We start from the raw sequence: 16,498 nt of genomic DNA, 5'->3' as shown, positions 1-16,498 counted from the left end.
GAACAAACAATATAATGAAAGATGCCTGACAATTCACAAAACACAGAGGGAACGGATTTAACAAAATCCATACATCTCTACTTGCAAGACATACAGGTCCTCGTTTGTTGTGCTGACTGACTTTACAAAGGGCCAAAAGGTATTTCCAGGGGCTTTCAGGATCCTTCCTTTGAAATCCTTAAGACATGCCACATTCACTTAGGATCTGCAAGGCTCTGGGATCAAAACGAAAAAGAGTGCTGCCTGCCAAGCTATATTTGGTCCGCTTGGAAGGCTCTGAAAGCATCTTATGTCAGAGGAAACATTGAAAACCTCTAACATAGAATGTACATTTAAGAACAAATCAAGTGAAACTCCAGCAAAGCAAAATAAATAAATAAACAGAAGTCTCACTCAAAGAACAGAAACTCTGCAATTCCTGGATGTTGTACATTTAGACCAAATACAGACAGGAATGTATTCTTCAAGGTAACTCTTCAAACACCAAAGATTAATTATATGCTACCTCCACTAATATGGCTGCTTCGAGGCAGTTCGGGTTCTAACTCGTTTAATCTTTCAGCATACTATATTTGCCTCTTTCTATCATGCATGTATTTTACATCTTGTTTCAAATAACAAGATTACAAAAACAAACTGAAATAAAATGGAACACTTTTCATTCTTGCAGCTTCAGCATTCTCCTTCATCTCCTTTCAATATTTTTAAAGGTTGAAAGAAGCAAATAAGGCTTAAGTTTTTCTTTCCAGTGATTGTTATCTGAAATTAATACCGGTCACTCTTAGGAGTGGGTAGGGGAGAGAAATTTAGTCCTTTTTGAGTTTCCCACATTGTCCATCTGTATAGAACATGCCTACAAAACATATTTTGACAAATGCTAGAATAATATTTCAAATATCTGAAATGGCTTTTAAAAGAGCACTAAGGAGGAAAGAAAAACAGGACAGCTACTTCATTATGCCCTCATCCTCATACGTCTCATGCATGCATCTCTTTCCCCTTCTCCTCCTCAATCTATACACACGGAAGTGAGACAGGAGGGCCAAGGGTCTGCTCATCACGTTCCTTTCCCCCTGCTATGGATCTCCGAGAGTGCAATGGGGAGGGGCTAACTCCTCACCATGTATTCAAAGAGTTGGCAATTAACTGAAAATTAAACAAGAATATAGAGTGGGATCTACTACACGTACATATTACAGGGTTTCTTGTAAGGAGACTATCATGCAACTGCAAACAGTTTCCTAGTCCACAAAAACTGGGGAAAAAACTCTTCACCAGCCTGCCTACATACATATTGTATTAGTGCAGCACACTTATTCTGGCAAGCCCACAAACTACTGTTTTGTGCTATTATGAATAAAAGGCTGCACTGAAGAAGAAAAAAGACAGTCCAAAATAATTAGCTTTTATTGCTTGTCAAGTTACCACACCTTGAAGACCAGAGAGAAGGAAAAGAGTATCAGGGGAAGAAGGGTTTTAAAGCAGCGAGAACTGATAAGACAAAGATGTACACAAGTTAACTTTCAAATCTGGGGATATGCAGAACATATCATTGTTAGTAAAAACAAACAAATGAAGAGGTTCAGAAACAAATAAGAATTTAAGAATTGAATTTTGACCAATCTGTTGGTCAAAAGGTATGTAAATGAAATATAAAAGGTATGTATAGGAATATAGTTGCAGCTTCGTAAAACAGTACTAGCACTTAAAGAAAAGAAATGGAAAAGAAAATCTCACAAATTCTCACAAATTGACAAATTTCTGTAATCCTGAAACCCACAGTATGGCTTTAATCTTAGTCATGAGTAGTATAATTAGATGTTGTTTAACTGCATGAAAAGAAGACGTTAGCAGTATAAATAATAATGAAGATATACACAAAGAGCCAGACACTAAAAACATCAATCCCTAACAATTACATGTCATCTGCAGCAAGGGTGAGCAGAAAGTAGAACTCCAGGAGTTTTGCACTCCCAGCATTCCTGACCACTGGCCATGTGGGCAGAGGCCTCTGGGAGTTGAAGGCCAAAACATTTGGAGATCTACCTTCCACCCACCCTGATCTACAGAACACATGGCACAAGAAACTCAGAAACATTAATATCCTGAATCACTCTTTCGCTACAAAACAAAAATACACCGTAACAATTATCTTTGCAAATATTTTGAGGTATAATTTTATTCTACCATTTCAGATTTAGAGTGTTCAGCTGGTTCAAGTGTGGATACTGGCATACTGAAGTCTTTAATTCTCCCTTTTAAAATGATTGTTGTTATGACAGCATCAAGCCCAGGCTTGTAAAATTTTAGTAATCAGTCTTTCTGCACCAAATACTTAAAAAATGCCAAAATCATAATAATCCTACTTTTGGATTTACTTATATCTAGAACACAAGGTCTAAATCTCTCTCATATTCAAACCCCTTATGAATCTACATCACAAGACTGTTGTGAATATAATACCTGGAGCTGCTATATAAATTATACTTATTCATAATTTTTCATAAAAGCACATCCCACTAGTCAGATTTAAGATAAAGCTCAATTTGGAATGTGAAACTGCTTTTAAAAAAAACACCTCATGCACTTACAACTTTATATGGTTCAGCAAAGAGAGGAGAGTTAGGTGGAAAGGCTTCTTCACCCTGTTGAATTTCTTGATTACGTCTCTCTCTTTCTTTGATACGCAGCGCATTCCGGTCTTCACGGTTCATGTTGCTATGAACAAAAACAATTTGATTATATAGAAGGATATAGAGGGAAAGCAAGTGATGAAGGGGTTTTGCCCCCTTTACAGTATGTAGATAATCCCCCTCCTCTTTAGGCATACTCCAGTGGGTTTTCTTTAAAACAGTGGTGCCTCTATATCACAACTTGCCATACAGATATGACACTGGCAAAACTTATGCAATTATTTTGATATGAAAAACCACACTGCATTCTTTAAACAACCCCCTACTCTTAGATCGTGTTAGCTGCATAATTAAACAAGGCCAAATGAGAGTAGAATCAAAAGTATTTATCAAAATTAAAAAATTAAACTCATTTTCTTTTTATTGATTATATCATTCAAATTACCTCCCACCAGTAAGCCTATGAACACACATCCCCATATACAACAATTGCCATCTACTTTGGATCTACCTCATTTTTCTTTCTTTCTGTCCCCAACAGAGCCTCCTTGGTGTCCATCCTCCGTAGCATGCTCTCAGCTTTGCTGTTTCTAGGTTCCCTAAAAATGACATTTCTACTCTAAATACAAATTTCAGTAAACATCTCCAAAGTTACAACAACCTCTAAAAATGCCTATACTTCCTCACAGAATTAGGAGCTACTTATCCTTATGGATTAAGAACTAGGAAGATTTCCCTTGAAGAATGGGTTTACAGAAATCTGATTCAACAGAACCCTGCTTTATTTGACCTACTGGTCTAAATATAAGTCATAAATCTAACATAAGAGTGTAAAAGGATTCCCCTTAAGCGCAAGAAAGAATCTTAGCTAAGAAGTAGATGATACTAACAATGAGGCTTGCAAATACTATGCACTGAGTGCTAGTCATGTACTTAGTCATATATCTAAAGAAGGAAAAACACACTAAGATTGTTTCATGTTTAGACCACTGATTATTTTCAATTAAAGCTGAGCTTTAGCTTGAATTTCAGTGATAGGGGGAAGGCAAAAATCCTGGCAAATTGGGGTGGGTAGGATCGACTCACAAGTGCCACAATTTTTCTTTCCCAAAAAGCCATCTGGAATGATGGCAAACAGCGACAGACACACGTAAGCTACCTTTGCCCAATTTTCAGTGATGCACCCTCCCATTAAGGCCACAGCCATGCCACACCCAAGGCCTCTCGAGCAGAGGAGAGTGCAGGAGGCTTTAGTGGGGAGGAGGTGCCAGGAAAGCCTCACTGCACAAGCAGACGTCTATTCACATGTTAGATACAACCCCTTATCAGCTTCAGTAACCAACTGCTTTCATAAGTCCAGTGGTTTGATATCTGCATATGTTATCATCCCATAACAAGCAAATGGAATTTGGCATCTGGATAATCCACAAAATTCATTTATCTTATAGACAGAGATCCTTTAATGTACAGCATCTAGAGCCAGTGTGGTGTAGTGGCGAGAGTGTTGGACTGGGAGCCAGGAGATCCGGGTTCTAGTCCCCACTCAGCCATGGAAGCTCACTGGGTGACTTTGGGCCAGTCACAGACTCTCAGCCCAGCCTACCTCATAAGGTTGTTGTTGTGAGGATAAAATGGAGAGGAGAGGGATTATGTATGCCACCTTGGGTTCCTCGAAGAGGAAAAAAGGTGGGATATAAATGTAATAAATAAATAAATAAACAAACATAAGTAGCTTGCCCTCCTCCAAATTTCCAGAAAGATGAACAAGTACAACTGCCATTACAAATGCTTGATGGGGCAAGATGAAAAGTTTCTTCACAACATACATATGGCAAATTATTTATTACACAGAATATTTATAGTGAACCCACCCCTCCCTCTTACAGACTGATCCCTGCATAAGCTGTATATCAGGGGTGCTGAACTTCTTTTAGCTTGACAGCCAGATGCCGTTTCAGAGAAGCTCTTCAGGGACCTCATTCCAGTGGAGGGCGGGGCTGAAAGCAAAAGGGGACGGGTCCAAAAATGCCAGCATATTTAAGCTTAAATATCTTACTGCCAGTAACTAATCCTTAGGAGGATTTCAACCTTTTGGAATGAGCAAAAAACTTTGCAAAAGCTGGGAAACAACCTAATGGTCAGCGGCTGGGGAAAAGAGGTGGGGCCAGGCAAGGGGCATGGTCATCTGAAGACCCTTGGAGGGCTGGATTGGGACCCCAGGTGAGTTGAATTTGGCCCATGGGCCAGAGGTTCAACATCCCTGCTTCATTTAAAGCACACAGCGGTTCAAGCCTCAACTGAATCTTGTCTTGCTTAACCACTAACAGTTGGTCAAATAAATCTCAAGGTATGTATCTTTAACCTATTGCCTTGGATGAAGTCAGTAATAACAACCTCCTATATAAACCAAAAATGGAATTAATGTTTTCAAACAGAATTCACAGCTTATCCAGAACCAGCTGAATATTACTATGCATAAAAATTATGACATCTCTCTAGCTTCAGTTTTCATATGAAATATTCTCATTTGAAACATGCCCAGAAGGCAAACAATTAACTTAGAAGCTTTAATTAATGTTTAAGCAGAATAAATGGCCACAGTTATGTAGAAAATTATAAGGCTTATGACAAAAGCAAAAGCAAACTTATCTGTAATCATCTTTTAAAAAGCAACATGAGGGGGACCTTTCAAACCCTAAGCTTGCCCTGAGGTAGTCAAATGTACTTAAAGGTAGAAGTATAAACATAACTGAGGATCAAATATGGTCACACACTAAGGGAGCAATCCTATGTGGAGAGCCAGCCGCCTCCGAACTTGGAGGCAACTGCCTATCCAATGCAGGACAGGTGAAGCGCGGAGGGGATCTTGTCCTCCGCACTCTGGCTACCTTGCACTTGCAGCTAGATGGCCAATTTTGGCTGTCTAGCTGTGTGACTTCCAAGCGGGGGTGGGTGGGGAGGCCAGACAACGCATAGGAAGCATCATATGGGCACTTCCGCATTCCCTGCCCCCAGGAACGTCCCCTTTTGCCCCACTCAGCACTGCTCATTCAAGCCCAGAGCCCGATAACGATCCATGCTGCCTTTGAGGCAGTGGGGGAGCGGAGGCGGTTTTCCAGGAACCGAGGTCAGTTCCCGGAAACCAAACAATCCTATGGCCGTTTAGCTTCTGTATAGCAGCCATAGGATTGCGCCCTAAAATGTTAAAACTGGAGTTAAGTTCATTCTTTTCACCACCATCATCAAACTCAAAGTGGTTTTGAAACATTAAATGTTACTCTTTTTAAGGTGAAAGACTGAATAATTTGACTAGGAAATGAATCCATCTGGGAACTAGTTTGGGGGGTTTGTTTCTGGTGCTGGGCCAGAAAGACAGAACAGCAAATTTGTTGGTATACCATCTTGCTGCCCAACAATGTCCCTGCAGGAGCTAGTAGAGGTAGTCTCAGGCATAGTGCTGGAATGTCGCCAGACGATAGTACTAGAGTTTTTTATGCCAAGTCTGCCTTGGGAGGACGAGCCCTGGACTGCATGGCTACCATGACTATCTTGGGGCTGTCTCAAAATATCATGGTACAATGCACATGGCAGAACACACCTTCAATCTGGTTTTCACTTTAGATTGGATTGGTAATTAGCTAGTAGTGGAAGATGTTACTATTATCCATTATGGATGAATCATTCCCTGGTCAAGTTTGAACTGGGTGTGGTCCCCCCCCCCCTGCAAGAGCGAAGGACCCATTAATTTGGTCCATCCCCAGAGATGTATGGAATCTGATGGATACCTGAATGCTCCAGGGGATTTCCCAGCCAGCATGGCTAGCAATCCTGTTAAAGCCCTAGTCCCAACGTGGAATGGTGAGACAGATAGGGCTATTGACACAGTAGCTCCTGAGCAGCCTCTCTGTAACTGCTGAGTCAAGTCATCTCCCTGGTTTTCCAGAGAGCTGTGGGTGATGAAGCATGCTGGGCAATGGTTAGAATGTGATGGCGAAAATTTCAAAGCAAATTCAACCAAACAGATACAAGTACATAATTGCGCCTCCCGAACAGTGGTGGCAAAGGAAAATTATTTCTCCACAACCATTATATCCTCAAGTAGTTGTCCAGCTGAGTAATTTTAGGGTTTTCATGCCGAAAAGAGGCACACAATCATTCGCACTTACAGCGTTAAAGGGTTTTGAGCTATCTCCTTAAGAAGAAAACACCTCCTTAGTAGTTTGAGGGCTTTTGGATGTTCATTTAAGTGCTTTCATAAGCAAAAGCACAAATGGCTCATCACATTCAGTGCCAGTGAACTAGACATGATGCAATTTGAGTCTTGCTTGCCAATATTTGGCTATGGATGATAAATAAGCTCCAGCGCAACTATAAATAACTTGCTGTCACACCCAACTGCAAGAGCTACAGACACTCCTGAACATATTCAACAGGATGCCTATCCACCAAACTACCATTAGAATTAGTTATTGATTTTAGAGTAGATGCAAAAAAAGCATTTAGAAATATCCTGTAAATACCAAGCTAGTACTATACTACAAAAACGTATATAATGTTAAACGAGTACATAACATCCCCTTGAACTAAGTTTCCTATTGCATCTGAAAGCTAGGACAAAACACATTTGTACAACGCGATAATCAAGAAGACTTGAACGAGAAGGTGCAATGCATTCAGTTTTTACTTGTTTTTGACATCGGGTATTAATATCTGCTTTCATAATTAAGATTTAACAGAGCTCTTTTAAAATATCTTCCTTCTGCTTTGTCTTTAATGTACATTACAAATGCTTGTACACTATGTTAGGTAAGTTTCTACTTGAATAAACTGAAAATTTTAACTGCATATGGTAGAAAAGAAAACAATGTCTAACAGAACTATAATGCTACAAAACTATAAAGCTATTAGGGTAGTTGAACATGTGCTGCAATTTTCTGGACAGTTTTCAAAGCAACAGTGTTCAACAGATGACTGCATGCTAGACTTTATCAAAGCTACAAGGAGGAATCGTCTTCTCATTAAGGTCAATGAAAAACTCCCATACATTTTTACAGGACTGAACTCCACCCACTGTTTCTACAACATATTGACTTGTACCCAGAGTTCTCATGAGCAGACCTCTGCCCACAGAATGCTCCTGCTGGAGGAAGAGATGAGAAGTAATTTTCACCAATTCCTTCTTTCTTGTGGAGCTCTTTGTAAAGCTGTTCCGGAGGGTTAGGGGACCCTCCGGAAAAGTGTGGGAGGTAGTGTGAGGAGCAGCAGGGAGAAGGGTAGGTTGGAGAAACTCACTTACACTCAATACCTCCAGCTGGAATCTCTGCTAGATCTCAGGCCTTTTCAAGGGTAGAATGAACCCTTTCATTCAAGAAAGGAACACTCTACATCCAACCCATTATTAAAATTTCTGTGACATGTATGTGTGTGGTAAGGACTTAACGTGGCTGGCTTTGATGCACAGCAAATTCAAATTGCCCATACTGCACCTGTCTAAACTGTATGAATAGGCAATTATGGCAGTGTGGGACACTGGCTATAATGTGCCTAACTGGTAGGAATGATGTTGGCAAAGGGTTGTCCTACTGTTGCATAAAAGGGGAAATCTTTCCCCTATTTCAGCTGCAATGTTTATAGTACAAATGTGAGGAATGTTAACGACGAGTTCAGAATAACCTTAAGTAACCATGTACACTATTACTGCATCTGATTAAACCAATAGGGCAAAGCTTGCCAAGTTTGCAATAAAGAACCCTATTTTGCAATATTTCTTTTCTAGTTACCTTTAATCTTAGGTCTGATTAATTTAGTCCTGGGGAAAAAATGTTTGGGTTACTCTCAACCTCATCACAATACACAATTTACTATTTCAAATGCATTTAAGTTGTGATTCTGCGGTTGCAACAAATTCCACAGACAGAAGAATTATCAGTCCCTAGAAAAATTCTCATTTTTAGGGGAAACTAATTATACTCACTGTGCCTCTTACCAATACCGAATATAGTTTCTAGCGGTGATGCTAGTAGTAAAAGGCAGCCGCCGGCGAGATCACATCACTCCAGTGCTGAAGGAGTTGCACTGGTTACCAGTTGTTTTCCGGGCCAAATTCAAGGTGTTGGTTTTGACCTTTAAAACCCTATATGGTTCCGGCCCAGCCTATCTTAAGGAGCGCCTCCAGCAACACCAGACAGGCCGCTTAACAAGATCAGCCTCGGATGGCCTTCTCTCTGTCCCATCAGCCAGGACAGCTAGACTGGTGGGGACGAGGGAGAGGGCCTTTTCTGTGGTGGCCCCCACTCTGTGGAACTCCCTCCCTAGGGAACTCCGTCATGCCCCCTCTTTAATGAGCTTCCGTCGTGCATTAAAAACATGGTTGTTCAGGCAGGCATTTGGGGTGGGCTAGGGTATTTAAAAAAAAAAAATTATGGTAAAATTTTATTGTTTTAAATTATTTTATGGTGGGTTGTACATCGCCCAGAGTGGCTGGGTGACCAGTCAGATGGGCGATTAATAAATTTAATAAATAAATAAATAAATAAATAAAAGGCAAGAGGAGAAGAATGAAATTTTGGCTTGTTCTAAACTAAAGCTAAGTTAACAAACCAGGACCTGAAACCACAGTTTGATCCTGGTTTGTTAACTAACTTTGGTCAGCACAGCCTTCTCCAACCTGGTTTCCTCCAGATGTTTTGGACTTCCAACGCCCATCAGCCCCACCCAACATTTCTAATGATCACGAATGCTGGGAGTTGTCACAGCTCAGTGGTAGAGCACATGCTTTGCATACAGAAGGTCCCAGGTTCAATCCTGAGCATCTCCACGTAGGCTTGGGAATGAATCCTGCCTGAAACTCTGGAGAGCCATTGCCAGTCAGCGTCAACAATACTGGGCTAGATAGACCAATGGTCTGACTTGACATAAGGTAGCGTTCTATGTGGAGGGCACCAGTTTGGACAAGGCTGAATTAGCACAAACCCCACTTAGCCAATTTTGGATGTAACATAGTTTGTTCTTAAGTAAATACGGAAGCTTTCACTGGTCGCGTTCAGATGTCACGTTACGCCATGGTGGCTTAATAAACTACTCACGGTAGCTTATTTTTTAAATAGTCCACCATGTCCCGCCACACGACCAGGCTAATAAACTACTGTAAGTAGCATATTAAGCTACTGTAAGTAATCTGAGTCATCCCCCCGTCCTGCTGCAGCCCTCCCACCTGAGCAGTGGTGCTGTTTCACCCATTGACAACTTCGCAGCAGCTTTTTTTCACCTTCCACAATATCCCACTGTGGGAGAGCTGTGGGGTGAAGTACAGGGGCTCAATTCAGAGCTTCCAGCATCACCCCAGCAAAGGTGTGGTGGCTCTAACGCACTGGAAGTTTACAAGATCAGGACCAGACTTCACACACAGCCTCCCTTACTCAGGAGGCACCCGACGCACCATCAAAACCCTGCGTGATTACTCACAAATGAGAGGAAATCCCGTTCGTACCAAAAAGGGGGTGGTGGCTAAAAAACCTTGGAGGTTTGCAGGATAGGGACCAAATTTCACACACAGCCTTTCCCCTAGAAGGAAAAAGGGGGCAGGAGCTATAACTCCATGACAGTTGGCTGGAATGAGGCAAAATTTCACAGGTGGGGTGCCTTCATGGGGTGCCTCCAGATGCTGTAGTGGATTACTGCGGAACTGCACCTCTTAACGGAAAAGTGAGCAGTTCTTTCCCTATTCCCCTATTTTTCCCTATTTCCCATGTTGTGCAGTTTCAAAACAGTGATCAGGGAAGCCTGTCATTGTGTGACTTCACTGTAGTGAGGTAGTGTAAGGCTGTCATTGTACTCGTGGAAATATGTCATTTTATAACTGTAGCATGGTATCAGGGAAGGCTGTACTTGTTTGGCTGCTGTTGTCCCTCGGCTGCTTGTCAGGTCTTGGAAAAGAGCTCTGCAGGCTGGAGCAGAGCGGCCTCAGTGGTTTTGGCTGCTCCTGCCAGCCAGCTCTGTATGCAATCAGAATAAACCACGGTGAGCACCAGACAACATGATAACCCACTGGGGGTTAAGCCTTACTACAGACCATGGGTTATCAGAGTAGCTTATTTTGGCCAAATAAGCTATTGTGGATTTAAAAATTCCCAACAGACAACATGATAGCCAACAGTGGGTTAAATAAACCATGGTGGCTTATTTAATCCATTGTGAGTTATCTTGTCAGCTAAAACCAGTCACTTTCCTTCTCTCCTTCACAAAGGGGAGTGAAAGTGTGCAAGCCTGAGGCTCGCCTTTGCTTGTTCCTAGTCATCTAACCCACTGGTAGGCAATGTGGTGCCTTACAGATTAATTTGGACTCAAACTTCCATAAGCCCCAGCCAGTATGGCCAATGATCAGGTTTTATGGGAATTCCAGTCCAAAACATCTGGAGGGCACCATGTTGCCTACCCCTGATCTAAACCATGGAATAGATTTAGGTCAGGGATGGGCAACATGTGACCCTCAGAGGCTACTTGTGAAGCCTACTGTGGAAGCCTTGCCCACCTATTCCCCACCGCCTGCACTTCACAGCACATGCAAGGGGACTCATCTCTGCATGTCCTGTTTCCCATTGAGAGTGCTGGGAAAGAAAGCATGTGAGGAGAATCCTTCTCATGCCCCTTCTTTCCCAATAACATCACTGGGATCATGGAGAGCTTAAAGCCTCCTTATCACTGCAGTGATCTGCAAGAGAGTTGTGCATATAAGCACAGGTGTGAGCATTTATGTATGTGTGTTCATGTGTACGTGCCACTGGTCACCTACTACCACATGTGACCCTTAGGGCTGTAAAAGTTGACCAACCCTGGTTTAGGTGATCATCTGAACTGGGTCACTGTGATATTCATCTGCTTTCTAGATACTCATCTAGAAAGAAGCACTTGTGTTGAGTTGTAGACCAACCTAACTCATTCACAAATAAAGCTTTTGGGGCACTATTTCCTGGTTACACTGAAGTAACTTTTTTCCTGATTACTAAAGGGTTGCCAGCTTACAGATGCATCACTCCAAAGTGCCTGTACAGAACTGAAATGTACCACTTCCATTTTTACAGTATTGTTCATTACAACTATTTATGTCCAGCCTTTCAGGACAAAATCCTACCAAGACAGCATATAAGAAAGATAATACATTAATTTTAATAAATCACTACAAAACAATATTTAAACATAACTTATAAAGATCCATACCACAGGATAAAGTTCTGTGGGGGAAAGGAGGGACTGATCGGCTGGAGCGGAGAACTGAGGTGATCTTTGCCTGCCTGCCTCTCCTGGAATCCTTCCCACCGAACAGTTGGTGGCAAAGGCCTTGTGGGGGGAGGAGACAATCCAGCTAGAGGGGCCTGAGGTGATCTTTGCTTGCCTGCCTATACTGGCTCATAGCCTACAGCATAACAGTCCCCACACTTCATGTATTTCCGAAATAATAACCCTGTACCCAAAAACTAAGTGGTTTGGGGTTTTTTGTTTGGTTGGTTTATTTTAAAGTTTCTCCTCCAAGTAAGTTCTCTTAATGGAAAGGTAACAGAAAACATGGAAGTAGCTTTTAATGTTTTTTATGTTGGATTTATTAAGCCATCCAAGGCAACTTCTTCAAATACCAACTTTCAGTAGCTGTCAGAAAACCCATCAAGAACATAAGAGCAGCCTGCTGGATCAAACCAAAGATCCACCTAGTCCAGGTTCCTGCTTCCCACAGGGACTAACCAGATGCTTCCAGGAAGCTTGCAAACTAGACATAAGGCAGAAGCCTTCTCCTGTTGGTTCCTTAGCAGCTGGCATTCAGTAGCTTATTGCCTCTTGAATCTGGAGGATGCATATAGCCATCATGTCTAGCAGCCACTGATGGACTGATCCTACCCTTAGTTGAATTTGTCTACACCTCTTTTATAAGAACATCAACATTCTTCAAATCCTCATTCATATTTGCAAGAGCCAAGGAAGTACATGGTTATGTAATAAGATGAAGTTTGTTTTAACTTAACAAATGTAATTGCCTTTGGGACACAGATATACGGTCAAAAGCCATCGCTCTTTGCCAGGATATTGGAACCCAATCATCTTTTTCACAATGCTTCCCTCCTGCCACACACACACACACACTTAAATAGAATACACAAGCATATTAGTTTTCAGTATACTTATGAAGGTGTGTGTGTGTATGTGTGTGCATGAGAGAGGGAGAAATATATGAGATGCACTATTAACATTTAGAGAAAGGAGTGGCAGAGCATTAGAACAGGTTGTTTAAAGCATTGTGGAATCTCCATCAGCGCAGGTCTTCAGTAGTACATTTGACAGGCATTTGGTTAGACTGCATTAGGTAAACTTAGTCCAAGATACTAGAGGAATGATTGCATGGCCATTAAAGAGTCAATTCCAATCATATATTCAAATGTGTCTATCGCCGATGGTGCACAATTGGACAGATACATATTTAGGTAGCTTTCCTGCTTCTGTCAAGGAATTGGACCTGATGATCCACAGGTCCTTTTCAATTTTATGATCCTACAATTTAACACCCATGAAGATCTGCACCTCAGGAAGTAGAGATTTAGCACAAGTCACACTTGGCGACAGGCAAAAAATATTGCTGCCACCAGATTTAGGATTCTAAAGTATTTAGTAAAGGCCCAGAAGTTGTTCACATGTATGTAGGAGGATCAACTGACCCAGATAAACAGAAACACTAGTGAGGATACCCATCTCATACACTCAGAAATCAAAATAACACATCACTGTTCATAACTATGTCACTGCAAGAAGGTATGGCAAAATGGGCCCCCAAATTAGAAAATCAAACTATGTAAACATAGGTTGAAGCTGCTTAGCAAAGCAGAACTTTGTTAGCACCACTGATGCCTATCTAACACTTAACTACAGTTAAGGTAAATGGAAAGAATAATCTCCAAAGAGGAAGCATAAAAACATGCAGCCCACTTGCTTGATCGCAGTTATGTAAGCCCCTTTGCTACATTTGCACTGGTCCATTTCCAAAAGTGCTTCTACTTTGCCCAGTACACAAGCATCTGGGATTTCTTCAGCCTGGTTGTTCCTGATTTTATAAACATAGGGAGAGCAAGCAAAAAAGCAATTAACATTCAAGATAGGCTTTGCCCCGTCATCCATGTTCATTTTGTAAGAACTAATAAATCCTTATCTGCTTTGACTATCAATGAAGTCAAACCAACCCTCTTTGGTTTCAACAGCTTCCTGTTTAGCTGCACTTTTACCAGTGTATGATTTGAGAAGCTATACCTGCACTCCTCACTTAATTTACAAGAACTATACTACAGTTACAATAGCATTTAGGACAATAGCCACTAGAGAGAGAAATCAGTGTATTAATCCTATATGAGGACAGGATGAATACCATTCCAGAGGATCTCACCTTTAGATTTGTAGCTCTTGTAGCTACAAAGGAGTGATTAACATATACAGTTTCTATGGTAAATGCTCTTCTATGCCTGAGTGTATGTGAACTTTTAATACATTTCTGACACAATTCCCAATGTGTTACTTTTATTCCCATAATTAGTTAGGCTCAAGAATAAATGAAATTCAACAGTATGTGGAGATACTGCATTTTCCTGTAAATTAAAATATGGGAAACAAATGCTACACTATGTATATACAGCACTAACCATTATATTTTATTCACTACCATAATGTAAAGATAATAATGTAATCAACTCTTCTGGTTAAAGCTATTTGATAAACATCCGATGATTAAGAAACTAGTTATGGCAAGAAGTGGAAGTGCTGCAGAAATACACTGGCATTAATGGACCTGTCATAGTTCAGGAATTTCATTTCTAGTACTACTACAGCATAATTTCCTTACCTAAACAAAACTCTTTATAAATATATACTCCATTTTAATAATCTCTCTAGGGTATTATTTGACTTCATTGCAAAAATAAACAAGACCATTTGGATCCCAACTTCTTGCCTATGTCCTCGAACATTTGGCACAATCTCCTTAAAGGATAAACTTTCCTACTCAGACTTTCTGAGCCTTGCCCCAGAGTAACACATGATGTCATATGGTCACAAGCAGAAGTCTTAACATATTGTCACAATTGCATTGTGTGACCACTTTAGGTAATAACTACCTATGCCCCTCCATTAGCATTTGACACTCCCATCCCCTCTCCTCACTGTCAAATTTCCTTCAAACCTCAGCACAAAACCCATCTCTTCTGCAAAGCCTTTGGCTCAATCTCTTTAGCCCACATTCCCAACAAAAATTAAGCCAAAATACATTTGCTTGCATTCATATCTTCCTGTCTGTGTCTTCCTCTCCCTCCTCCTCTTCCTCTTCTCCAATCTAATGTTGACTATAAGCTTCTCAGGGCAAGAACTTATCTTTTACTTATGCTACCTGTAAAAACCTGTGTCACTGACAGAACTTTATAAAGCAACTCTCAAACTTTCTTCCCATCTTCCCCAATCCCTGACCTGCCTAACTAACCCAGACTGTTGGCCCTGTGGCTATGATTGTGTCATTTCTGTGTTCTTCTATCCAATTTAAAGAGCCAGATTAAAATATCCAGATTTAAAACATATTTCTAGTTTTATACCCCAGTTTTATGTGCCTTTTCAGCCCAGAATGAAGTATCTCAGCCCTACCCAACATAAGGTGGTAAACTGCAGCCCCCGGCGGAATTGAATATAACCACCTCTTTAACTGAACATCTAAGGTCTGTAAAAGGCCCTTAAAAACGGGGATTAAAGAATGTCTATATGCCTGTGTCCATATTGCTTCCCTTCTCTGTGGATTCAAAGGTGTGGAGTTGGCACCAGGTTTTCAAGTTATTGTAGCCAATAAGCCATGCCTCCTGGCTGCCTGTGCATGACTTCCTCATGGTGTGATCTGCTATGAGAGTGAAAGCCACGTGTACTGTTGCTGCTAACCTCAGCAACATCCCAGGGTATGGTCTAAATCAGGTATGGGAAACGTGTGACTCTTTGAATCTTGGACTGCAACTCCCACCAAGGATGATGGGAGTCATAGTTAAATAACAATTGGAGGCCAAAGGTTCCCCAACCCTGATCTAAAGGCACATGAAACCAAGGTCTTGCTGAAGCTAATAGCGTCTGGATCTGGTCAGCACCTGGATGGAAGCCTATGTATACTGCCTTGAAATCCATGATGGAAGAAAAGGGGGTGCATGTGTGTATGTAATTAATAGTGATAATCAGTGATGTGGGATGGAAAACTTTCCAGTGCTTTATTTTTCCATAGAAAAAAATTCAATTTAATAAATTAATTAGTAAGAATGAATGGATGCCAATTGTAAATAAGTATTAGGCCAGCTTTGTGGTTTCAGTTGTAATTAATGTTTTTCAGGTGATTATCATGAGACTTCCCTGGGAGATAATACATATATGTCATTGAAATACATACATGTCTCAGTATGAAATGGAACTAAAGGTAGCAACAGTGAAACTGAAGTTGCCCCAACAACTTTAGCAGAAGAGAATTGAACTCTGTTGAAATATATGAGTGGTTGTCAGCATATCATACACAGTACTTTGGGTTGCTAAAATTTTATTAAAATTTAAAATTGGGTTGCAGCTTTCCCCAACTTGGTGCCCTCCAGATGTATTGGACTACAACTGTGGAACCCTGGGTAGCACGCCGTGACGAGTTTGGCACTCTGAAGACAAAGTCACTCAGATTCATCATGAATCAGACACCACAATTAATACAGTTCCATTAGTAGAGGCATCCAGAGCATTGTCTAGTCCAGTTTTATTGGATGAGTTTCAGTTTTTGAGGCCCGCAGATGAGGACAAGGTGCTTGGCCAAGTCCAGCTGACCACCTGTGTGC

At 41.1% G+C, this 16,498-nt stretch overlaps 1 protein-coding gene across 3 annotated transcripts in view; it reads right to left on the bottom strand.

The window, feature by feature from the left end:
• AFF4 (ALF transcription elongation factor 4) overlaps positions 1-16,498 on the bottom strand; it is an 85,197-nt gene that overhangs the window by 49,416 nt on the left and 19,283 nt on the right. Inside the window, exons 2-3 of one of the 3 annotated variants that reach the window (XM_084838814.1) lie at positions 3,145-3,232; positions 2,592-2,718 (exon numbers count right to left, since the gene is read on the bottom strand). In XM_084838814.1, the coding sequence (XP_084694940.1) occupies positions 2,592-2,718; positions 3,145-3,149 (132 nt within the window). In that variant the 5' untranslated portion in view covers positions 3,150-3,232. Of the gene's footprint in view, positions 1-2,591; positions 2,719-3,144; positions 3,320-16,498 lie in introns of those variants that run through there. The other 2 variants (XM_084838813.1, XM_084838815.1) reach the window with 2 other exon arrangements.

The sequence above is a fragment of the Heloderma suspectum genome, chromosome 2, assembly GCF_057233095.1.
Source record: "Heloderma suspectum isolate Gila_16-S chromosome 2, 16-S_ref, whole genome shotgun sequence".
NCBI classification, from domain to species: Eukaryota; Metazoa; Chordata; class Lepidosauria; order Squamata; family Helodermatidae; genus Heloderma; species Heloderma suspectum.
The sequence above is the reverse complement of the archived record's forward strand: the minus strand, read 5'-3'. Positions and strand labels throughout refer to the sequence as shown.